Below are 27,001 nucleotides of genomic sequence, written 5' to 3' on the forward strand. Positions count from 1 at the left end.
ATTCTCAAGAAAGCCAAACAGTCGGGAACAACTCCTGAGATCGCATTGCTGCACTGGCGCTGCACCCCAATTTCAAGTGTCATACCAAGCCCTGCACACTCATGGGTAGACGAATCCAATCTCCACTGATCACCAAAATCAAAAACGACAACCATGATCAGGATCAGATATACAGCGCATTCCAACAACGTCAGCAGAACCAAAAGAGGTATTTTGACCGACATGCACTTAAGGAAGATCTACCACTCCTATACCATGGTCAACGGGTAAGGGTACAGAATCCTGTGTCTGGAAGCTGGGACCCAGCGACTGTAGTATCCCAGGTAGATGGTCACCGCTCCTATCTCCTGGAGAATGTCAATGGGCATGTGCTGCGAAGAAACCGACAACACATAAGAAGTATTCCAATGACGCCTACCCCACAAATGTCGCAAGACCTCCCCAACACAGCTCCACAAAAATGTGCGACGTCTGTGGATTCACTTGTGTGTGCATCCCCAAACATACCAAATGACACTCAAAAACGTACCCGTAGTGGTAGGGTGGTACGACCACCATCAAAAATGAACTTATGATGAGCACACACTCATAACCTCCCAGCAAGCATCTCATGGGGGCAGAATAATCCCCTGCTTTGCTGTAGCTGTTCAGGCAGTCTACCTTGAACCAGCTTTTCCATTTTCTTTGTTTTGTTTTACATACCTAAGCCATCTTTGTTTTCAGAGAAAGGGAGATGTAATGATAGCGCTGCTCTTTCATTTCAGTAACTTTTATATAGACTCTTTCGTCCAGGTTTCATGATCTAACTTTTGTATGCACTCACGCATGCGCATAGCGATTAATCAATAAAGCGGGGCGCCATTATTCAGTTCTCTTCTTACCAAACAAACACACGTGTTCCAATACACATCCTTGCACAACACAGCATGACAATCAAAATCATTTTTTTTTTCTGAGACTTTCCGTGTAAACCCATTTTTCAAATAAGATTGTTGCCTTTTTTGGTCTTTTTATTTTCATATTTCTGGTGTTAAACTTGGAAGCAGCATTGTCAGGTTGGCTTTTTTTAAGGCCAAATTTCATGAATTTGACCTTTTTTTTTTTTTAAGCAGTTTGCCCTTCAAAATTTCTGTTTGGTCTTTTTTTTCTGATTTGGCTTCAAATTTTGCCTTTTTCTGATCATTTATATAAATATTTTTTAAATAGTAATTATTAAAGAAAAAGTCATAATTAAGCAATTTAAAAAGTAGTTTAGATGTCAAAACTTGCAGATTTTTTTTTTTTTAATTTTGGCTTTTTTTTTCTCGAATCATTGATTTACATGCCCCAGAATCAACATCTGCTAACATTTGTCATATCAGGAAAAAAATTATTTTCTAAAGACTAAAGAGCCGCACTTTAGCAGGAGTGAAAGATATAGATAAAAATCTCATAAGTTTATGAAAAATAAAATAGAAATAATTTTTGCAATTATAATTTTTTTGTGTGTGTGAAAATATGAAATAAACAACGCTTAATTCAATGATAATATTGGTAGTTCGAGAAATTAATTTTTTCGAGTTATATCAAATTCATTAATACGGACTTCAGGGGCTTTTTTCGTAATGTTCCTGTAAAAATTATTTTTATTTTATTGTTACAAATTACGATGCTTTATTTACATAAAAAAAAAGCAAAAATAAATTCTTGCGTTTTTTATTTACTACTGAAAACCATAATTTTAGTAAAGGTATTTTTTGTTTAAACAAAATAATACATTTCCACTAAGTAAGATTTCAATAATAAAAAAAAAAATAATGAGTTCAATATATTCCGCGATCATTATTTGATAAATACTGAAAATTTCATTAAAATTGGTTAATTTCCTGATTTTTGGTGAATTTTTAAGTAAAGGGTGGGGGTCAAAATGTTTATTCATTTGGAGCATCGGCATTCATTTTGCCCGTACTTTTTTTTTTTTTTTTTTTTTTTTACCCCAAACAAGGCACATTGCCACTTTGATGTAGGGGGGGGGGCTACTATCAGGAGCAGCAACTACTGGGGCACTATGTTGGGCAGCAAGATGTCGGTTCACGTTACACTTGAACTTCTGCATATCAGTACACTAGTAGTACAGTGAGGGAAGCAGGGACCTGGAATGGAATTCCAGAGTCTAGCAGCAGTTCTGGGGAAGAAACTACTGGAGTAGAAAGATCTTTTACATCTAGGGATCTTTACTGTGTGGGGGTGGGATTTAGCTGCCTGTCGGGTTTGTCGAGGGTGTCTACGTCGTGGGGGCACAAGTGTCTGCAGTTTGTCAGAGCATTCACCATTAAAATACTTGTAGAACAGGCAGAGGGATGCAACGTTTCGTCGATGGGACAGAGGCTGAAGCTTAGATGCCAGTTCAGGGCCTATCAGATTGGCGACTCTATGCACCAGCCCAAATGTGAAAACAATACTCCATACATGGGCGAATGGTGGCCTTATAGAGGTACAGGAGGATACTTTCAGGTATCAGTAGTTTTCTAGCACGGTAGAGAGAGCCTGAAAACAATATTTCGTTAAGTTATTTTCAAAATTAATTGTACGAAAGAGGTGACCACAAAAGTGTTAAAACTTTGAATTTTAAATTAATAATTATCTCAATAGTAAACGGTAAATTATAAACATTACAAACAACGTGTAAAAACGGGACAAAACATCAAGATACACCGTATAAGCAGTTTGTTCAGAAATCTTACAACGTAGGAGAGTTCACTGAATTGTACGGAAAGAATAAAACAGGTTTTCTGAAACAAGTAAGTATTCCTTAATTAAATTAAATTCCTTGAACCAAGTTAAAAGAATAGTGATATTTCGATGGATTTCTTCCAAGCTAATTGCCTGGGTTTGTTTTACTGTACACAGATTCGAAAAAGTTGTCACAAAACAAATATAGAACAAATAACTTATCAAAGGTAAGATAAGTCACTTTTCTACCCAACTGGATATGTTTTTAGGGTTTATATTTAATGTAACATGTTTAATCGGCTCCAAAAACATACAGTCTTTACCGATGTAGTGGAAAAATCAAAATGGCGGCCGACTCTTTCTCGGAAGTTTGGAAAAAGGAGTTATAAACTTACCACCTCAAAGAGAGAGTAGGCCGCCATTTTAAATTTTCCAATACATCGGTAAACACTATATGTTTTTCGAGCTGAATAAACATGTTGCATTAAATATAAATATAGGCACCGCCAAAACTGGGGGGGGGGGCAGGTAAGTACTTTTTGACGGAACGTCTTTTCAAAAATCTACCAAAAATCAGGTAATTATCCAATCAATACGAAATTTTCAGCGATTATTAAGAGAAGAATGAACTTTATAACAGTGTACTTATTTTTCATAAACGATATTTATATATATATATTTTATTTTGCTTACAACCCCCCCTTGTTTTGAGGGGGTACAAATATGCTTAAACTAATCATCTGAAACTGAACACAACATATTGTGTTGTTGTAAGGGACAGAATTATAGATTAAAAAAAAGAAATTGTTTGCATACCTTATTTTGACGTCTGAATATCAGAACTTCGATTGTGTTTAATTATCCCGCTTTTGAGTTTTTAAGTGTGAAATTCGGTGAATATGTTAAGTAAAATAATTTAAGTTCAGCAAAATAAAAAAAAATTTTTTTTAAATATTTATACGAAAAAAGCCATTTTAAAATCTTTGATAAATAAATTAACAATTTTTTTTTTTAGCGAGCCGAATAATGCATGACCATTATTAAACAGGGCATGATGTGAAGAATCGATACAAAAAAAAAATTCGATAAATATTGTGCCCTTTGTTTTTAAAATAGCATCATTTTTTCGATCCCATTTGAAAACGTTTGCCGCCTTTCAACTACGGTGGACCAAACGCGCTGAAATAATTTTTTTTTTATTCTGTTTTAAATCCCCCCCCCCCGATTTTGGGGAGCCTGGCCCCCACATACATACACATTAAAAACCAAACTCATACAAATGGTCACCCATCTGGTACTGGCGAGCCTCAGCGTTAATAATACTTTGAAATTTTTGTCACTGAAAAATAAGTTTTTTTTTGGCCTGTTTGGTCTTCCATAGTTTGCTTTTTATCAAATGCAAACGTAAATATTGTCGATTTAGACTCTAGATCGACGCGAAGTAACTGGTTGCCTATATGAATAAGTGGAATTATTTGAAATCCAGGTACTTATATTATAATATTTTTGCATATTCTCATAGAAAATCATCCTAAATCTTAGACAACAAATAAATAAATTAATTATTTCAAAAACCTTTTTTTTTTTTAAATATTTATGTACGTTTTTTGTGCAAGACAAAAAATGTCAATTGTTAACTTTTTGGGAAAATTTAACATTTAAAATTTAATTAAAAATAGTAGAAAAAGTTTTACATTATTCTGTTTTCTATATGATAAAATTCAGGGCTTTTTCTTTCTGGAAAAAAAAAAAGTTACTCAGAAATAATGGATTTTAATAAATGTAATTTCGTTTTAAAAAACAACAACAACTTTATTTTTCGACGATTTTTGGCGGTGCCTAATAAACACTAAAAACATATCCAGTTGGGTAGAAAAGTGACTTATCTTGCCTTTGATAACATTTATTTGTTATATATTTGTTTTTTGACAACTTTTTCGAATCTATGTGTACAGTAAAACAAACCAAATTGCCTTATTCGTTAAAATGATAATGATTTTTTTTTTCTATTTGCCTTTGGGCCAAGATGCTACCCGTCACCTTTTCTGTCATCGGTCAGTGGGCAAGAAACCCTTCATGACTGAGACAATTTTTATGTTTGTTCCTTTACAGAGTGCCTCCTTATGGGAGCTGGATTTTCTGCATATTAAAGACCGACCTTGTTTCTAACTTTGCCCTCGTGGAATAGGAACATTTTATTCTTGAAGAAGATAGACAAATTTTGAAGTTTCTTACAAGTATATGTCGGCCGAATGTGAAATAACAGTTTGACACCGGTGATAACCTAAAATATGTTATCTGGCATATTTGCTACTTCCAAAACTACTACAACTACTACTATTACTACTACTACTACTAATAATAATAAAAGTATAATTCTTATGCCTAAAAAATTAACTGCTTATTACTTATGATAATAATAATATGAATACTATTATTCCGATTAATAATAATAATAATAATAATTCGTCTAAGAATGTCTCTGTAATTAAGTATGTGATAAATTCCTTAAAATATCTGTTGGAACATTTTTCAATGGGGACGCCAAATAAACTATCACCGTCTAGAAAACGGCGGAACTAAGGCAACAGTAAAATGCCTCGAGAAATATATCAGATAATAATAAAAAAAAAAAAGATAATATTTATTTTTTAAAACTATTTTAAAAGTGATTCGTTTTATTTTATTTTTGTGGCTATGGGAGATAATTTCTGTGCATTTTCTAGGGAGAAAGGTCTAATTTTCAGATTACGCTTAGCTTTACTGTGAGAAACTATTTTAAGCGTCGGCCTCTCTAGGCATCTGCGATGCCATCTTTTAATTCTTAGGCATGTGTGATTTACATGTGAACGTGATTTCACGTTATGCCCCCCCCTGCTTCCTTTTTAAAGTGGCTGAATACAGCATAGGGGTGTTTCTTTTGGCACTGGCATTCCAGAGAGAGGTTGGATGCACATTAGTGCTACCAGAGCTTAGAAGTCGTAATAGGGCAATCTGTTGCAACTTTCTTCCTGTTTCGAGCCTCAGCAGAAGGAAATTCGTCATATCTTGCAACAGGTTGCCGTCAGTAATTTCTGTACCAGATTGAATTGTTTTCCATGATGGTGTCGTTCTGGGTTGAATGCCTGTCAGCGCGTATTTCTTTCCTGGAAGGACCCTGAATATCAAGTTTATCAGCATGCAGGTTTGGAGAGAATTTGATGCCATGAAGTTAAACACGCGTTTGAAACTCAAACTTTGTGATAATTTGTCAGGCCTTGGATACTTTTTTTTTATGTGCACATGCAAGTTGTTTTCAATGCGGAATTTAAAATGAAATCCTATTGTGTTGGAAAAAAACTTGTCGCTTTTAAATGAAAGAGTTCTTTTATGAAAGTACAATTTGAGTCGAATTTGTTTTGAAAAAGAATTTAATACGATTCAGTCAACTTGTATGTATTAAAAAGTGGTCATTTTAAATGTGGACTTTGGAGTGAAATTCCGTTGTTTTTTTCAGAAAAGAAAAAAAAAAGCAGTCGCTTATTAACAAATGTTTTTTATAATGAAAGTATGATTTGAGTTGAATGTTTTTTTTTTTTTAAAATGTTATTGCTTTTAAAAGAACTTAGAGTGCGATTCAGTCAACCTGTATGTAAGAAGTTGAGTAACGTGGGCTAGTGAGCAAGACTAGCGCAAGATATCTTGTGTGGGTTAGTATGCAAGACTGGCGGGGGATATCTTATGTGGGCTAGTAAACGAGACTAGCAGGGGTTTAAATGTGAGGTGAACTTTAAGGCAGTTTCCTAGGGGCTTACATTCTGGAAAAAAGGAAATATATTCCAAGTCTCCTTTTTCTTTTGGTGTATCTTGAGATGGGAATGTGTGAGAAATTATTTTAAGCGTCAGCCTCTCTAGGCGTCTGCAGTGCCATCTTTTAATTCTTATGCATGCGTGATTCACATGTGAAAGTGATTTCACGTTATGCCCTCCCCCCTACTTCCTATTTAAAATGGCTGAATACCGCATAGGAGTGTTTTTTTGACATTGGCATTCCAGCAGTGGCAGAGATTGGACGCACATTAGTGCTACCGGACCTTAGAGTTCGCAACAGGGCAACCTGTTGCAACTTTCTTCCTGTTTCGAGCCTCAGCAAAAGGAAATTTGGCATATTACTTGTGCTTGCGGCTGGGGGTCTTGCCACTCAGATATAGATATAAGGTTATGAGAGTTATTTGGGAGGTGAGTATAATTTGAAGTTAGAGTTAGTGGTATAGTTAAGAAAAGGGATTTTGAGGAAGTTACCACTCAGACTTAGGAGCTTTTTGGCATTGGCATTCCGTAGTAATAGGGTAATTATTTTTTTCACTAATTAATTAATGTTATTACTTTTATAATTATTTATTTATTAAGTAATTATTTTCTTTAACAGCATTAAAAAAATTCTCCTCCTTCCAAAACAAAACCAACAGAATTCATGTTGCATAAGCCTTTTTTGTTAATTGCTCTAAAAGTGACACGAGGTCATTAGGATTGGAAAACGTATACTGTCCTCTCCCTGTTAGGAAATTAACTTGAGATTGTTGGCACACCAATGTTGGAAATTAATCTTTATTTTAGATTTTTGGGGAAGCCATTAATTACTTATATCGCCGTTGAAAGAAAAAATCACCACGAAAAACTCATCTACTTAATTAAAAATGAGAGTGTTTCTATAAAATTTGCTTACTTTTGAAGGGCATTATATAAAAATAGCCTAAAAATGTTAGAGTGCACAGTCAGTTTTGTATGCAAATTTAACGTAATGTATTTTTTAGGACGTTTAATTATTTTTTTCTTTTGTCTTAGTTATTTTCTTATTTTCTCTGATACACATTGTATGTGTGTATTAGTCAGTGGAAAATACACATTCTGAAATATTTCTTTTACTACCAACTTTTTAACAGTTTGCAAGGGTGTGTTTCTCTGGTAAAAATCCACATTAAAACAAAGCCTTTATCCCTGAGGGGCTTCCGGGCCTTGATAAGTGGTGACCACCGTGTAAAAAACAAAAAAAACAAATTACGGGTGTGTGTTTCTCTGGTAAAAATATACATTAAAACGAAGCATGCATATGTTTCTCTCATAAAAATCTACATAAACAAACATAGATGTGTTTCTCTGGTAAAAATCTACATTAAAACGAAGCATAGGCATATTTTTCTGGTAAAAATCTACATTAAAACGAAGCATGGGTGTGTTTTACTGGTAAAAATCTACATTAAAACGAAGCATGTGTGTTTTACTGGTAAAAATCTACATTAAAACGAAGCATGTGTGTGTTTTACTGGTAAAAATCTACATTAAAACAAAACATGGGTGAGTTTTTCTCGTAAAAGTATACATTAAAACAAAATATGGTTGTGTGCTTCTCAGGTAACAATATATATTAAAACAAAGCATGGGTGATTTTTTCTAGTAAAATATATATATATATATATATATATATATATGTTTTCTGGTTAATATATAAATTAAAACAAAACCTGCATGTGTGTTTTTCTGGTAAAATATACATTAAAACAAAACATGGATGTGTTCTTTTGGTATATATATATATATATATATATATATATATATATATATATATATATATATATATATATATGTTTTTCTGGTAAAAATATACATTAAAACAAAACGTGGGTGAGTTTTTCTTGTAAAAATATACATAAAAAACATGGGTGTGTTTTTCTGGTAAAAATATACATTAAAACAAAACATGGATGTGTTCTTTTGATAGAAATATACATTAATACATGGCATCGGTGTGCTTTTTCGTAATAATATACATAAAAACAATGCATGCTGTGTTTGTTTGATAAAAAATATACATTAAAACAAAACATGAATAAAATGATTATTTTTTTTTGTGTTAACTGACTTATACCTACTTCATTCTCCCGGAATTGGATATGAGAATGATTCCATAAAAATCGATTATAGTTGTCTATCTGTTCGTTGGTGGGTCACAGCTTAATGGGATTCTCTCCCCCCCCTGAAAGTTTTATACTAAATTTATAGGTGATTTTATTTTTTTTATCTCTAATCTAATCTATCTTTATTTATTTATTTAAGTCATTCCGGGGTCATCAATAGGTGGCTATCTACAATTTCTGAATCATTAGAAACGGTTGTTTATGCATTTGGCTATTTCTATAAAGAACTTGGCAGGCAATAAAACCTACTTTTTTAAGTAATGAAGTCTTTTTTATTATATGTCTCGCCAGTGAAGACTCCCTCCCATCCGCACCAGAAAAGTTTGTATTTTTGGGGGGGGGCATAAAGAACACAATTTCCGAGGCCTTTTCAAGATATTTTCAAGAATTTTCCATATTTTCAAAGATTTTTCATTGTAATAATAGAAAGAAGACTGTTTCAAGGTAAAAGTCAAAATTTAAGGACTTTTCAAGTCTGTCTGAACCCTTTTAAAGTTGGAGTTCAGTGAACTGTACACAGTCTATTGTTCTTTCATTTGTAACCGTGAACATTGTTAACGAAATTCTGTATTTGTATTTGTATCTTTTCAAGTCTGTCTGAACCCTTTTAAAGTTGGAGTTCAGTGAACTGTACACAGTCTGTTGTTCTTTCATTTGTAACCGTGAACATTGTTAACGAAATTCTGTATTTGTATCTTTTCAAGTCTGTCTGAACCCTTTTAAAGTTGGAGTTCAGTGAACTGTACACAGTCTGTTGTTCTTTCATTTGTAACCGTGAACATTGTTAACGAAATTCTGTATTTGTATCTTTTCAAGTCTGTCTGAACCCTTTTAAAGTTGGAGTTCAGTGAACTGTACACAGTCTGTTGTTCTTTCATTTGTAACCGTGAACATTGTTAACGAAATTCTGTATTTGTATCTTTTCAAGTCTGTCTGAACCCTTTTAAAGTTGGAGTTCAGTGAACTGTACACAGTCTGTTGTTCTTTCATTTGTAACCGTGAACATTGTTAACGAAATTCTGTATTTGTGTTCTGAAAGAGATGTTTTATGCTGATTATTTAGCATTTGCATGTGAAACAATGAAATACCTACTTGTTAAGCTAGAAACTTTGAAAAATTCTATGTAAAATAAAGTTCTGAGGGTAAATTTTACCAAGACTAGATTGATGTTTGACAGTTGTAGTGTTGTAAAGCCCTCAGAAAGAGAAAACTTTCCTTATTTCTAAAAATCGATGCTTACGCTGGATAGCAAGACTGTTGCAATTGTTTAATAATTCTGTTATAATTGTAGCTCTTGTCAAATCTGGTTCTTGCCTGATAGTCAGATTTAGAAGTGGATAGAATTAGTTCAAGAAAGTTCTGTCATGACTAAGTAAATATTTACCACTGTCAAGCAAGTTAAAATTATATCATGCAGGTGTAGACAGTGTTATAGTGTATATGAGCTAAAACTTTACAATGAGTGCTAATTACATGTTGTATGGAGAGAGATATAAGAATGGAATGATCGATGTGTAGTTCCAGTTTTAAATGCATGGTTATATCTGATGACATCAAAATTAAATCTCTAGGATTCTCTAATCACACAGATGTAGCTGGTAGCGCAACACATAACTTCTCTATATCCCATTCCCTATCTCGGTTGGTTACATTTCCGACACGTTTCCCAGACCAGCAAGATCAACATGCCTCACTTCTAGATCTCTTTCTGACAACGGTTCCCAATGACTGTACAACAAATGCCCACAGCCCACTCGGGAATGCTGATCACGCTGTGATAATGGTAGAAATCAGCCTAAATTCTCGCCCTAAAACTGAAGACCCACTACTCAAAACAACGAGGTATTACAAAAAGGCTGATTGGGAAGCCATCAGAGAGCTCATCAGAGATGCCCCATGGCAAAATATCTTTACTCTTCCAGCGGAACAGTGTGCAAATGAGACCACTTGCATGGTTCAAAACTGCTATTGAAGCACATGTTCCCGCACGGAAATTCTATAGCAAGCCCCACTCCCCCCAATGGTTTACTTCTGCTTGTGCAGCTGCCATTTGTCAAAGGCAGCATGCATTCCGCAGATTCAACCGACATAAGTCCAGCTCAAATAAACAGAAGTTTATAGAAGCTAGAAATAATTGTAAGAGAATGATAAAGACAGCTAAGACAGATTACTCTGAAACCACCAGAAAACGCATCGAAGCACAGAAATTAGGAACTCGGGATTTTTGGAAAATCTACAACAGCGTAGTAACTAATGGACAGTCAACTATTCCCCCACTATCAAACGATCATGAGGTTGCTTGCACGGCAACTGACAAGGCTAATCTGCTTGCCAGTTGGTTTGCCTCAAACTCCACACTGGACTCGGTACACCACTCACTCCCTGATTTTCCTCTGCGAACAGACGCCTCACTAGACGATTTGAAAATCACCCCTTCTCAGGTACATGCTATTATAAAAAACCTAGACACCTCAAAAGCGTGTGGACCAGATCTCATCCCGGCTGTGCTATTAAAAAAATGCTCTGCCGAGGTTGCTCCAGTTCTGTCCAAACTTTACAATAAATGCCTTAACGAATCTTGTTTTCCCGACTGCTGGAAAACCGCCTCTGTGGTACCAGTCTTCAAGAATTCTGGTGAAAGAACCGACCCACTAAATTATCGCCCCATTAGCCTCCTCCCGCTTTTCGCCAAAATATTTGAGTCCTTAGTTAATCAAGCCCTTGTCCAGCACCTAACAGCTGCTAAACTCCTGACTGACAAACAATATGGATTCAGGCAAGCCCGTTCAACAGCAGATATCTTAACTGTAGTTTCTGAACGTATATACCGTTCATTGGATAAAACAGGGGAGGGTAGAGCGGTGGCCCTCGATATATATCTAAGGCTTTTGACAGGGTATGGCACGATAGTCTTCTAAGGAAAATTAGATCATATGGAATCACTGGAAGAATTCATAATGTAATTAAATCCTTCTTAAGTAATAGAAAAATCAAAGTTGTCCTCGACGGTCGTACATCTAAACAACATGACATAAATGCGGGAGTACCTCAGGGGTCTATCCTTGGACCTCTATTATTCCTGATATTCATAAACGACCTCCCTGATAAAATTGTTTCGGAGATGGGTATATTTGCTGATGACACCACTCTCTATAACAGATATGAGGGGAAAACAAATGAACACTTATCCAAGGAAATGGCAGAAACACTAGAGGATGACCTCCAATCCGTAGTGGAATGGGGACAAAAATGGTTGGTCACATTCAATGCTGCTAAGACTAAGCTTGTTTCCTTCAATAATTACAAGAAACCTTCTCTACCACCAATAGCAATGGCCAAGAACACATTACATGAAAGTACTTTTAAACTCCTCGGCCTAACGTTTACAGGGAATATGAACTGGAATAGATACATTGAGAGCATTGCCAAGGCTGCTGCAAGGAAGGTTGGCTCCCTCTACCGTGCTAGAAAACTACTTACACCTGACAGTATCCTATACCTCTATAAGGCAACCATTCGCCCATGTATGGAGTACTGTTGTCACATCTGGGTTGGTGTATCTGCTTCTTGTCTCTCACTCCTGGACAGGGTTCAAAAGAGAGTCGCCAACCTGATAGGTCCTGAACTGTCATCTGGGCTTCAGCCTCTGTCCCATCGACGAGATGTTGCATCCCTCTGCCTGTTCTACAAATACTTCAATGGTGAATGCTCTGACGAACTGCAAACACTTGTACCTCCCCGACGTAACTACCCCCGACAAACCCGACAAGCTACTAAGTCTCATCCCTTTACAGTAGAGATCCCTAGGTGCAAGAAAACCTTTTACTCCAATAGTTTCTTCCCCAGAACTGCGCGTCTTTGGAACTCCCTTCCGGGATTCTGCTTTCCCAACTGCAACGATATGCAGAAGTTCAAGTATAATATCAACAAACATCTTTCTACTCATCTCCCTTCATAATGACCCCGCTAATTAAGTCCCTGATAGTAGCCCCTGCTTCAAAGTGGCACTGTGCCTTGTTTGGGGTGAAAATTGAATAAAAAAAAAAAAAAAAAAAAAAAAAAAATCTGAACATTATTAAATATGTGCAGAATAGTGTGATCATAGGAATGAGCACAATAAAAAAAAATGATAAAAATTTTTGATTTAGTAAAAACGTCGAGCAGGTGAGGCAAGACAGTTGATCTATAAATTTTGTTTTGAATTTTGAAGCTGATTCGTGTGTGATACCAAGATTTAGAAGTGGATGAATTAGTTCAAAAAAGATCTGACATGTTTTTTTTCTGATGATTTAGTGCTTGCCTATGAATCAATGAGAGACGTACTTGTTAAGTTGTCTTTGGAAATATTTTATAAATATGTTCACTGGATCTTCCTGTATTCATAATAAAATGAATGTTGAAAAGAACAAGTAATTTTTGAAATGGAGTTAGGTTATCATTTCAACCCAAAAATTCGATGCCTGTGAAACAAGGTAAAACCTACTTGTTAAGTTAGAGATTTGAGTGAATTCTATGAAAAGTAGAGTTCTGAGAGTGAAAATGTATAACACGATCAGCCGGTCACTGGCATGTACCTGGCTTCACTTGTTACACTAAATGTCTCAGAAGTGGTCTCCTGAAGATGTAAGATAGGCCAGTCATTAGGGTCTGTGTATCAAGAAGAAAATCATACCTGAGATGTTGGATGTGCGTGTGGCTCCTTCATTCTCCCAAGATGACCTCTTCACGCTGGTGGCATTTCTGGTTGGAATTTTCTTTCTTTGTTCTCTCGTTGTTTGATGGAAGTATTCATGGCAGACTCAATAAAATACAACGCGACACAATCGTAATATTTATGAGAAATCTTAACTATTTTATTTCTATACATATTACAATATTTTACAATGTTTTACAAAAAGGATCAAAAGCAATTAATACTTAAACTTTAAAAATTATTAGACTGAGCTACATAGATAGTCCTAACTAGTGCTGATGGAAAGGGGGTGCTCCCCCTCGTTCACGGAGTGACAGAAACACGCGTGTTTACCCCAATTCGTCCGGCTGAAAAAGGGATCGATCTAGAAAGGGAATTCTGGGATTGCATTTCTTTGTATCTCTACGTTTATGGCCAAATCACCACCCAGCCATGTTGTAGAGTGTATTAGCAACCGTGGCACTAGATATAGTGCCACATCCCTCTCTATGCAATCTGAAATTTATGAGTATTAATAAATGTACATGACCATTACTTGTTTTTTATATCGGCCAACCTGTCAGGCTCATGTGCTAAATAGACACTTATGAAAACATTTTTTGTATAGTGGCTCATTCCGGTTCTAAATTTATAGTAGTCAATAGAAAGATAAAAATTGACTTTATTTAAATAATGATTATTTTGATAATGATTATTTTGATAATGATTATTTTGATAATGATTTGCAAAACAAAAACATTTGCTACATGTTGAATTGTAAACATAAATTATTTGAAATATACAATTAGGAAATAAATCAAAAACTATATATTTGATTTGATTTGGCTTGATTGAAAAAAAAAGAATCATTTTTGTAATTCATATTTTATTTTTAATGAATGCCTGTTTTATATTTTTATTAAGAATAGATTATAACATTCTTCTTTTTTATTCTCAGATGAAAGTACGAATGGAGACAACAGACATTATTGTATGCGTATTTATGGATTTGGAACCTAATCTCAGAATTTAAGAAATTAAAATTACTGTACGCACATACTTTAATTAAAAATATTCTTTGAAAATGTGTGAATAAACATTTACAGTGAGTCTTCATTTATAAATAGTAAAAATAAATGTTACAAAGAATAAGTTATTTTTTGTAAGGTTAATATTTAATTATTTAAATGTTTAAATTATATGACACTTTATTTCCATAAAAATTTACAAAACGTGAGAATAAAGTATGCGCCTTATAATTCAGAATGTATTGACTAGGAATTGAAACAAAGAGAGAGCCACATTTATAAAGTGCGTTGTGTATCATTTGCAAAACTCATTTTAAAATTCAGATACTCTAAACTGCTGCAGAAATTATTATGTATTAAAGTGTGCTTAATAACACTTCACTGAAAGTTTTATGTAGGAAAAATTTTACAACTAAAATGTCTGACACAAAATCAATCCTAAAAGAAAATATGCCAAAACAAACTGAACAAAAAGCTTATAGCTGTGAAGTGTGTGGTGTATTATTTACATGGAAACATAGTTTAAAGATGCACATGAAAAAACATACTGGGGAAAATTTATATTCTTGTGAAGTGTGTGGCTCAACATTTGGAAGAGAAGATCACTTAAAGACACACGTGCAAATACACACTGGGGAGAGACCTTATCCCTGTGATATTTGTACGTCAGCATTTCGAAACAAATTTGATTTAAAGATTCATATGCGAATCCACACTGGAGAGAACCCAAACAAGCCTGCCACTGACATAGCCCAGAAAAGTCGGAAAAAATACACTAGCCAGTTCCATAGTGTTAAAACAGAAGAATGGACCAACCATAAACGGGCAAAATACCTACCGACTGAACTATCCCAAGAATATATTGATAGGGATGGTTCCCTGGACTGGCTCAAAAGAGGATCCCTCCATTACGACCAAGAGAGGTTGATATTGGCTGCACAAGACCAGGGCCTCATGACAAACGCCTTCAAAAAGATGTGTGGTCTAAGCAACAATAATAAATGCAGGTTCTGTAGCACTGAGGTTGAGAGTGTGGGCCACCTGATTTCTGGTTGCAAAGTCCTACTTGGAGACGGTTATTATACAGATCGCCATAACGGAGTTTGCAAATACCTTCACTGGAAGATATGTAAGAAACTCAACATTCAGTGTAGTAAAAACTCCTGGGAACATATACCCGAACGAACAGTTGGGAATGACAACTACACTATTCACTATGACTACATAATCCCTACTGCTACATATCTTGAAAATGCAGCTGTTAAACCAGATATAGTGATTTGGGACATAGCAAACAAAAAAGCGACCGTAATAGAGGTCAGTGTACCCAATGATACAGGGCTTAACAGAGTTGAGAGGGAAAAGATTACAAAGTATCAAGGACTTATGTGTGATATGAAACGAAATTGGAAATTAAAAGACGTTTCAATTATACCAGTCATCATAGGTACAACTGGGCTTATGAAAAAGAACTTTAAAAAGTACATAGCAAGCATACCCGGTGAACCAAGTGCAAGTGAAATACAAACGATTGCACTGAAAGGGACGGCTAGAATCCTGAAAAGATCTCTTGGTTGGACTCACTAAAATAGGGGTAAATGTCAGACATCTGGTTGGATGTCCCATCCCCTAGAAGAAAAAGTTTAAGAAAAATGCAAAAAAAAAAGAGAGAAACCATTTTCTTGTGAAGTGTGTGGCTCAGAATTTAGAATCAGTTCTAGTTTAAAAGTACATCTGCGCAATCACATGGGAGAAAAACCTTTTTCTTGTGAAATCTGTGATTTATCCTTTAAAAGAAAATTTTGTTTAACCATCCACATGAGAAGACGCACTGGCGAGAAACCTTATTCTTGTGATATTTGTGATTTAACCTTTGGCAGTAAATATAATTTAATGGTACACTGTCAAAAACACACTGTACAGTCCCAAATGATTTTGGCCTTAACAGAGCTGAACGGGAAAAAATAACAAAATATCAGGACCTAAAAAATGATCTAAAAACGACATGGTCTCTGAAAGAAATAAATATTATACCTGTTGTGATAGGAGAAACTGGCTTAATAAAAAAGAATCTTCATAAATACTTAGAAGCAATCCCTGGAAGACCAGCTGTAACGAAATACAGATAGCAGCTATAAAGGGAACAGCATCTGTTCTGAAAAGAGCCCTCGGATATAAATTTAAATCATAACAGAATCAAGTGTTAGCTCCAGGAGGGAGCCCCTTGATCTCTTAATACTTACTGAAGTAAAATAAATAATAAAAAAAAAGAGTGAAACCTTATTCTTGTAAAATTTGTGACTTATCATTTGCGGACAAAGCTCATTTAAAGGCACACAGTCAGACGCACACTGGAGTGAAACCTTATCTGTGTGACCTCTGTGATTTATCATTTGCTAGTAAAGGTAATTTAAAGGGACACAAGCAAACGCACACTGGCGTGAAACCTTATTCATGTGAAATCTGCAACTTCTCATTTACACGGAAAAGTGATTTAAAGAGGCACATGCTGACCAACAGTACTGTCATTCTCGAGTATCTTCAGTCCCTCAGAACAAGAGGTTGTTAGAATGAGGATACTACAGCCTACAAATATACCCTGACAAAATATTCCAAATAAAAAATTATTCCAAGCTAAAATAATGTAACAGAGCATTTACACAAAACATATAATTCATAATGTACTTAAAAAGAATACCTTATTATTCACAAAACTTATTATAAAACCCGTCAAAAACGTAGTGGTTTATTTCACAAGAATGATTAAATTACATTTTAGAAGCCGTCTGTGAGCTTTTAGGTAAAGATCACAGTAACCTGCCGGGCTCATAAGCTAAATAGACACTTATGAAAACATTGAACATACTCTACCAGATGAGACAAAATCCAGTAAAATCAAGGATCACTGGAATGGTATACTGAGAGGAGAATTCTCCAAGTAATGTTGCTTCTTGTAACGGCACTAATCTTATAATTGCTCAGAAGACACAATGCAAAAGCGAATATAGCAATTATATGCAAATACCTAGCAATGTGTGAAATGCCATCACGGTAGGGAAAAAGAAAAAGACTAAAAAACGTGTGCACAAACGGACAAGCACATTCTAGAGCATGTTCAAAATGGCATTCGGGAGGACAGAAATACAAGAGAAGGAGGACAATCACATCAGAGATGGAGGTGATGTCACAGTTAGCAAGAAGTCGCACGTAGCAAGAGAATGAGGAATGAAGGTTATTTCTTAAAATCTTAAACAAGAGTTGAAGTTCTTAACTCTTTGCTATTCTTTGTCTTCTTTGCAACTTAGTCTATAACATGTGGGTCCCAGGTGTCTACACGCTAATGCAAGTATGAAGCATGTGCTACAATACAATTATCTCATTATGGCTACATCAGACTGACTTATATGAGGAATGATGCACGTTTTTCACATGGTGTTGCTTCTAGTAACAACACAATGCAAGATACTCTGCAAGACATGATGAATTCTTGTCCTGGAATCCAATAGAATTCTCCAAGTAATGTTGCCTATCGTAACAGCACTAAGTTAATTATTCCACCAGACTAGATGAATTCAAGGAACCACAAAAAAGATATAGTGAGAAAATAATGCTCCTTGCTTCTTTATTAAACGTTTGAGAGCTAAGAATAATAACTAAAATATCTATGTATCAAGTGATCAAATGTTAACCTTAGGAAAAGGACGTTTTAATCTCTGAGACTCGTCACTGAAGTAAATGTAACAAAAAGAAAGCTTTATTCAGAGTAACTCGACATTAAGATAATTACAATCATTTATTTTTATTCAAATATAATTCGTTTTGATGGTGTAAAGATAAAGCAACAAAAATAAAATATTAAACTTTAAAGTTATATATTTTCAATCTCATCAAAATATAGATTTACAATTTTATAAATCGCATGTAAAAAATATTTTCACCATAGCAAAGAAAACTGTTTGCTGAGAATCAGATAAGTTTTGCATCTTACATTCCAATATTTAACATTTTAGAAACTTGGCACAAACTATTTCATGCAACATATAGCAAGATCGGTATTTTTTTTTTAGATTAGGTCCACCTCCACAATTTTCTTTTAAATGAAGACTTTTATAAGTTTCCGACTATGCTGAATACGGAAATCGCATTGAAATTTTGCAAAAGTAAGTAGTTATCGAGATATAAATAGTTGTTTTAGGCATTGTATTCTTTGGCGGCCATCTTTGTTAAGCGCGTAAATTTGTTTATGACATGCGTGCAGGCGCATAAAAAGATGGCTGCCAAAGATTACAATGCATTATACAACTTTTTATATCTCGATAACTACTTATTTCTGCAAAATTTCAATGCGATTTGTGTATTCAGCATAGTCGAAAACCTATTAAGTTGTCATTTAAAAGAATTGTGGAGGTGGACCTAATCTAAAAATTTACCGCAAAATCTTATAATAGCCCTAGAAGAGAAATCATAGCTTTGTAATATGCATTTTTTCATTATTTTTGTGGTGATACTAAGTCCACAAGAGGCTGCTCTAGAATAGAAATTGTAACATCTAACCTTGTGGAGAGTTGTATTAAAATAAAATCCGAAAGATGTCTCACATTTTTTGAAAGCATTATTTCGTTAGGTTAAATTGAAAACATTGGAAAACCGAATAATGCTGTAATTTTTTTTATTATTAAATGAAAAAAAAAAATGAAAAAAAAATTTCCATGAGACTCAGTGGATTCCACCCTTACTATAGAAGATTTTGTAATTTGTAAACATTAGTTTTGTAAAATTTTATTCATCAAACTTTTTTAAAGTCTTCTTTAAAGAGTTTCTGAAATAGCAAGTGAATGTCTGGTGTGCAGCAGGATGCTACATACTCAGCAAAGATAAACAGATAAGGAAATTGAAAAAAAAATAGATAAAAATTAATGTGAATAAGGGATTATCATTTAAATGTACATGTCCAAATGAACAAAGAACTTGAATGCCTACTGAAGAGAACTTGAATGTCTACTAGACAATATCTTCAAGCATCTAAGGTCTCTCTGTATAGGGGTTTGTAAGGACAACTTGGCATGAAGATACTGTTCTCTATAACTTAATCTTGATTAAATATTCAAAATCACATAGTATTATCGGCCCGGATAAGATCCTGTTATGGTTAATCCATACTGACTTTTATGGGAATGGTACGCTTTCTACAGGGGATGTTATCTCAAGTAACAGCATGAAGCTAGATACTCCACTAGACTAGACAAAGTTCTGTGTTGGAATTCAATAAGTTCAAAAGCTCACAAGAAAGATATACTATGACATACTTAAATGTTTAATTAGGAGAAGGAAATAATGTTTACCATTTCTTTACTAACTCGGTGTTTGAGAAATAAAAGAGGACAAATGAAATAATCGAATATCTATGTATCTCATACAGAGGTCAAGTGTTGATCCCAAGAAGAGGGCCCCTGGTTTCTGAGAATTTCGACTTAAGTAAAATAAAACCAGAAGTAACAAATCTAAAAAGAACTTCGCTTATTATAGGTGCCTCTTATGGAACTAACACTTGATAATCACTTGAATTTGTGGCGCATTCTAGGAGAATCAACTGTTCGCCGCAAAATGGGGCCACTTCATCTCTTCAAAGTGAACTATGATATAAAAAGGAGAAACTTTGAGTGTCCACTAGACACAAGCTTCAAGTGTCCGATGCTTATCATTAATATTTTTACAGTTACAAGCTTTGAAAAATGAATTAATATCAAATATTTGGATGCAAAACTGTAATATTTTCTATATAAGATTTCTTGTAGAAATTCAATCTCTTTCTACATCCGGCTAATCTATTGCTGATAGAATCGATTATGCTATGTTGCTATTGTATTTTGTTCATTTATGCAAGTTAAAATTTTCAACAGGTGCTATTCTTCTGAAATGTGAAGATTCAATCTTCTTTAATGATTTAAAAATGACATGGTCTCTAAAAGAAATAAACATAACAGTTGTGATATGAACAATTGGCCTAATAAAAACATCTTAAGAAATACTTAGAAACAAGAAAGATCAATCTGTAGTAAAACAGATAGCAGCCATAAAACAACAACATCTATTCTTAAGAAAAGGCGTCAGATATAAATTCAAATCTTAATGAAATTATGTGTTTGCTACAGGAGGAAGCCCCTTGATCTCTTCAGACTAACTAAAGTAAAAAAAAAAAACGAAATTAAGATTTCCATAGGAATTTAAATTCTCTATTTTTTTTATATTTTACTTCCGTTAGTTTGAAGAGAACAAGGGTCCCCCTTCTGGGGCTAACATATAAACACATAACTGAATCAACTGCTAACCACTTTCTATACCATGAATTCGTTGTAGTGGTTCAATCTCATCTGTTTCCTACTGAATTGACTATGCCATGTTACTATTGCATTGTGGTCATTTATCCAAAACTCACTTCACTGTAGAGCTTACTGTGTGGATCATGAATTTTATAATGAACGTAACTTCCATTAAAAATCGGATAAATATTACAGTTTATAAAGGAAATATTCTACAAGTAATTGTTTCTTTTGAAAACATGAAAAATATCATGTATATCTGTTTTGTTTTGTTTAGTTAATAAAATTAAGAAAATATAATTTTTTTCAATGAAAGAAAAAAATTGTTCGTTTTTTATTCACAGGCAAATTTCAGATGAGATAAACAATATTTGATATTTCAGATGAGATAAACAATATTTGATATTTCAGATGAGATAAACAATATTTGATATTTCAGATGAGATAAACAATATTTGATATTTCAGATGAGATAAACAATATTTGATATTTCAGATGAGATAAACAATATTTGATATTTCAGATGAGATAAACAATATTTGATATTTCAGATGAGATAAACGTTCTAGCATGTGTTATTTTTATGTTGCTGCTTCAAATTTCTTTGCTTTCCTCTTTTGATAATGAAATTTAGAAAATAAATACATTTCCGTATTTTTATTCACACAACTATTTATAATAAACTAGCGGGGGGTACCCGGCGATGCCCGGGTGTCTTGAGGTAAATCAAAACTCTGGGGGGAGGGTGTTAAATAATAATAATAAAAATGTTTTGGTAGGTGAGTATGAGAATCGAACCCGTACCCTGTAGTTGGAAATCAATGTGTGAAAAAAAAAAAAAGTGCTACGTTAACCATTCAGCCACGGCGACAGACTACTTTAAGCCTGTTTGAATTTATTTATTTAAACTATAAAAACAGGCGTGCACAATAAAAGTTAACTCTGCTGCTTCCATTTGACCTAATTAAGAAGGTCAAATAGAAGTCACGCTGGACGTTTTTCCCGGCGCAATGCCAAGAACATCCGTTTGAGTTTAGTTTCAGTTTATTTATACTAAAAAGCCCAATCAACACGCGAGAAGCCAAAATAGCAATAATTTTGTAAAAGTCGACGCAAATAAATCTATAAGCTACATGTGTTCCCAAATCTTACATATTATTATTTAGGACCTATATACACAGTTTTAAGCGATAGTAACGACCCCGGGAGCGTGTGTGAGAAAAGCCTTTTGAAGACATACACAAAATGATCACACACATTTTGCCTTTTATATATATAGATTCATGCGAAAATATTTTATGCAACTAACAATAAAGTGTCATTAAATTTCATAATGTTTGCAAGGATGCAAGCATAATGAAAAATGTAGTTTGAGGCCAGAAGCCTAGAATATTTATGAAGGTTTCTAAAAATAAATATGTAAAAAACAATCCATATTTTAATTCATACGTTTTGGATGATGATGTGTTGTAATGTGTAACATTTTTGAAATTACAAATAGGATGAATAAGAATTTTACTTTTATTATCTGTGCATTTTTATTCAACATAAAATTAAAAGAAACTAATTTTTTTATTATACAAGGTAGTCACCGCTTATCAAGGCCCGGAAGCCACTCGGGGATAAGAGTTATTGTGTGTACAGTATGTTAGTGTTGGAGATTTGATAAAGTGTCTTACTTAAGGAGGCGGTTCATCAGCAATTTGTTCACATTGAACTTGAAGATATCCAGGTTGTAGTCAGGTGGGAAACAGGCAACTGGAATAGAGTTCCACGGGCGTGCACTTCTAAGAAAGAAGCATTGTTCATGGAATCTACGTTTTGATTTTGGCACAGATAAGGAGTGAGGAAAATATTTGACAGTGGTTTCAGCTAGGCGGGTGTTTATCATGAAAGATTGGCAAGGGAGGACCAGAGATTGGAGTTCAGACGAGCACCTGCCATGGTAGTAACGATAAAACAAAGACAGGCTCGCAACGTCTCTCCTGTGGGAGAGAGGTTGTTGCAGAGAAGAGAAAATGGCATCACCCACTAGGCCACAAAGCCTATTTTGTACTCTGTCAAGACAGGATAGGCTGTTTTTAGCAGCTCCTGCCCAGATGTGGCAGCAGTACTTCATCTTTGGATGTACTTGGCTTTTATACAGATAGAGAATTGCATCAGTGGTGAGATATCTTCTGGAGCGGTAGAATGATTCTACCATTTTTCCAGCGATCTTGGCAACTGACTTGATGTACGTGTTCCATTTCAGGTCAGGAGTAAAGGTCAATCCCAAAAGCTTATCAAAACATGGAGCTTGCCCTAGATGAGAGTCACCCATATCAATTGATGCCAGATGGGGATCAGAGCGTTGATGATGTAAAGATAGGAGCTTGGTTTTAGATGCATTAAAAGTAACCAGCCACCTCCTCCCCCACTGTACGATGCGCTCAAGATCAGAGGAGAGAGAATCTGAGAGAACTTTGTCATTTACGGCCTTTGATGTGTTGCCATAGATGGTTGTGTCATCAGCATAGATGTCAACGAATGATTTAAGTATGTGTTTTGGGAGATCATTGATGTAGATCAGGAAGAGAGTTGGGCCTAGGATGTACCCCTGAGGGACTCCAGCATTAATATTGAAGGCCTCTGATTTCTGTCCATCAACTACTACTCTTATGAGCATATCGGATAGAAATGATTTTATGATTGAGAAAACATTTCCAGTTATACCGTAGCTGGAAATCTTGTGAAGTAGGCCCTTATGCCATACCTTATCGAAGGCCTTTGATATGTCAACAGCAATTGCCCTAGAGAGGAAGCCTTTGTCAAGAGATTCGCTAATCCTATGAGATACAACAGTTAGCACATCTACTGTAGATCTGGCAGAACGGAAATCATTATTGCATGTCACTAAGAAGGTTATTTCTGCTGAGGTGGTTGACTACTTCTCTATTTAATATGGATTCCAGCAGCTTACTCATGACACATTGGTCTGTACTGAGAGGGAGAGGACTTATCACCTGAGTTCTTAAATACAGGGCATACTGATGAAGTTTTCCAGGGTGTTGGGAAGCACTTGTCTTTAAGGCAATGCTTAAAGAGTTTTGTATGTATGGGAGCAAGTTCTAGTTGAAGCTTTTTCGGCACAATGATTGGAATGCCGTCAGGGCCAGTTGCTTTACTGGAATCAAGGTTCTTGATTAGCTTGGCGACATCACGCACAGATATTTGTATGTTGGAGAGCGTGTTGTCTGTTATAGGAGGAAATATGGGGAATTGATGGCCTTCGTTGCATAGGATAGAATTAGCTGCAAAGTTCTTGGCAAATAGTTTGGCCTTGTCTGATGCTGACGAGATGACCTCAGGTCCATTGATGATGGTTGGGAATAGAACACACGCTTCTGTTCAAGATCCTGTTTGCTATTTGTCAAAACTGGTGAGAACCAAGCCGCTGCTCAGCTACTTTGGATTTAACGGACTGAGCATATAGCTCTCTTGCATTTTTTATTACTCTTTTGCAGTGGTTGCTGGCAGTCCTGAAGGCAGCTTTAGTCTCAGTGCATATATTACGTTGGTAGCTATGGAAAAAGTGATTTCTGTGCACGATGGCAGCAGCACATTCTGGGGAGAACCATGGCTGGCTGTTAGGTTTTTATTGGCATTTTTTGGATGGTATGAATCGGTCTATGCCTACAATTAGCCATTCGGTCAGGTCTGATACTATGGAGGACACATCTTTTTTAAACATGGAATGCAGTAGTAGATCGGATATAAGTGTATGGAAGCTATTCCAGTCAGTGGTAGAGTATTGATATATAGTATGGTGGAGAGGCACATCTCCAGACTTATTGCATTTCATTTTTATCTTAACTGATACAACCGCGTGGTCGGAAGATCCCAGAGGAGACAGAATAGAACTTGAACATAGTTCAGGGAAAGTTGTAAGAAAAAGGTCTAGAAGGCTAGCATACTTACTGGAAGTATCGGGCACTCGAGTGGGTTCGTGGACAATCTGGGTGAGGTCATAGGCAATGGCAAAATCATGACAGAACCTCCCCTCATCATCTGTCTTGTTAGAGTGGGTCAGCCATTCTGCATTGTGGACATTGAAGTCACCACAAATGTGGATGTTAGCTGAAGGCTGAGCAGACAGGATGTGTTCAATTTTTTCTGATATGCTCTTAAGGTTGTTGTGGGGTGATAGAGAGCGAATATAAATGCAGTGGTGTAAGCAAGTGCAACCCGGAAGCATTTATGATATCAAGAGACTTTAATAAATTAAGAATTTATTTTTGGTAAAGTTAATGATGAGAGAAAATAAATTTTGGTTGGATTTCTCATGTAAAATTATCAAACGATTTAATACATACAAATTGAAATCTAGAAAATATTAGAAAGAAAAAAAAATTAAAAGAAATTGTCTAAAAGTAACACAATGTTCAATGAGTGAGATCGGAGATGTTCCACTGTACAATTGATGCTCTCTATCGAGATCACTGGATTGATTGCCACGAATAACAGGGATATGCCCAGGGGGATGAAAACAAAGCTTCCAGCCACGGTTATGGTCTTTGGTATGGTTTCAAGTCGGGGTCACATCATCTTCGAAGTTGGCTTGAAAGTGTACTTAGATGTGTTGAAGAGTGTATTGATGCCCTGGTGCAATCAGGTGGCCGCTGGCAAACCCTGGGTGAGGCAGCAGGACTCAGTGCCAACCCAGAAGTCCAAAGAGATCCAGGCGTAGCTTTGGAATTTTTTACCCTTCTCTCATTGGCCCCCCCTCTCCTTCCTCGACCTGAACCCGCTAAACTAATTTGTTTGGTTATATGTCGAGAACATAACCAGCATGACCTCCTACAACACCAATGCCAGTCTGATCGATGCCATCCACCAAGTATTTGCCGAGCTTCCACCAGCACTTGTGGAAAAGGTATGCTCCTAGTTCTGGACTTGTATCGAGGAAGCTGAAGGCAGCTACATTGAATAGATGTCGGCTCTACTACATAATCAAGTTACCTGATTTAAATTTTTCAATAAGTTTTAAAAAAAAGCTTTATTGCTATATATATATATATATATATATATATATATATATATATATATATATATATATATATATTAGTGTATTTAGGCAGCATTCCTTCATTCAGGCAAACATTATTAAAAACAACAGAGATACCTTGCTATATGATTCTTTTTTTCATTTTTTCGATCTTTCATAAAAATTTTTTAACTTCAAGATGGAAGGTATTTACAAATGTTCCATGGTTCACATGAGCGCTTTCGATTCTTTCTTGAATCATCATCAGGTGGAGATAAAATATTAAAAATAGAAGTGAAATATATAGTTACGAATGATAAAAAGAGTCAATGAATAGTCGATTAAAATATACATTTACGAGTGATAAAAAAACTCGATTAAAAATTAGGATGATAAAAGGCAATGTTAGTACAACCAGTCGTACTGGTTATGCTAAAAATTTCAGTACATTATTGCTACTTTCAAAATTAATGCTATTTATAGATGAGTGCTGGGTTTTTATATATATAGCTTCGAGTATTTTTAATTTTTTACAATTACTTTCTCGTTGCAAAATTCTTGTGTTGTCCACGAGGACCTTTCTAAGATTAGAAGGGGGACAGCTATGTTGATTTGTTAAATGCTGGTATATTGAGCTAGTACTGTTCAAATGCATCGTTAATCGACGGGACAATGTTGTTTTTGTATGTCCAATATAAGATCGAAAAAATGAAAAAAAGAATCATTAAGCAAGGTATCTCTCTGTGTGTGTATAGATTATGGCAGGAGGAACGTTTTAAATTTAAAATCAGTATAACATTATGTAGCAATAGGGGAAAACATTTTAACATATTTTTTCAACTTAGATATATAAAAACAATAAGGATTACATGATCAATATAAAAAACTGTAACGTAAATATAATGAAACAAAATCTGTCTAAATGCCTTAAAGTAATTGATTCAGACACGTTCAGAAAATTTTACAGTTCAGCATATAAGTTAAATTGATTTATTGGATAAAATATGGATATAAAAATATTGTGGATTTTATTACAATGTATTAACTGAAAAAAAAAATGAACGATTCGGAATTTAAATCTATATCATATTACATAATAATAGAAAAACACAGTTCAATATTTTGAGCAATACAAAAAACTGCAATGTAAATAATGTGTAATGAAACGAATTAAAATCTTATCGTGAATTATGAAAAAAATGATTTTAAAAATAAATTATTTATTAAAATATGTTTCACAACGGTTATTTTTTTTATATTATAAATAATTTGTTAACACTTACTTCTCTAA

General features: G+C 34.8%; 1 protein-coding gene across 3 annotated transcripts in view; it reads left to right on the top strand.

Moving 5' to 3' along the window:
* The first annotated feature begins 1,994 nt into the window (after nucleotides 1-1,994).
* The window catches only part of LOC145242288 (uncharacterized), a 40,588-nt gene continuing 15,581 nt past the window's right edge, over nucleotides 1,995-27,001 (top strand). For 2 of the 3 annotated variants that reach the window (XR_013862692.1, XR_013862691.1), the window contains exon 1: nucleotides 1,995-2,780. Coding sequence is in view for 1 of the 3 variants with exons in the window: in XM_080105297.1 (XP_079961423.1) it covers nucleotides 14,785-15,954 (1,170 nt within the window). In the remaining 2 variants the exon portion in view is untranslated. Of the gene's footprint in view, nucleotides 2,781-14,297; nucleotides 18,505-27,001 lie in introns of those variants that run through there. The other variant, XM_080105297.1, reaches the window with a different exon arrangement.

Source organism: Euprymna scolopes, chromosome 21 (genome assembly GCF_053919585.1).
Source record: "Euprymna scolopes isolate OS-2025 chromosome 21, ASM5391958v1, whole genome shotgun sequence".
Taxonomy (NCBI): domain Eukaryota; kingdom Metazoa; phylum Mollusca; class Cephalopoda; order Sepiida; family Sepiolidae; genus Euprymna; species Euprymna scolopes.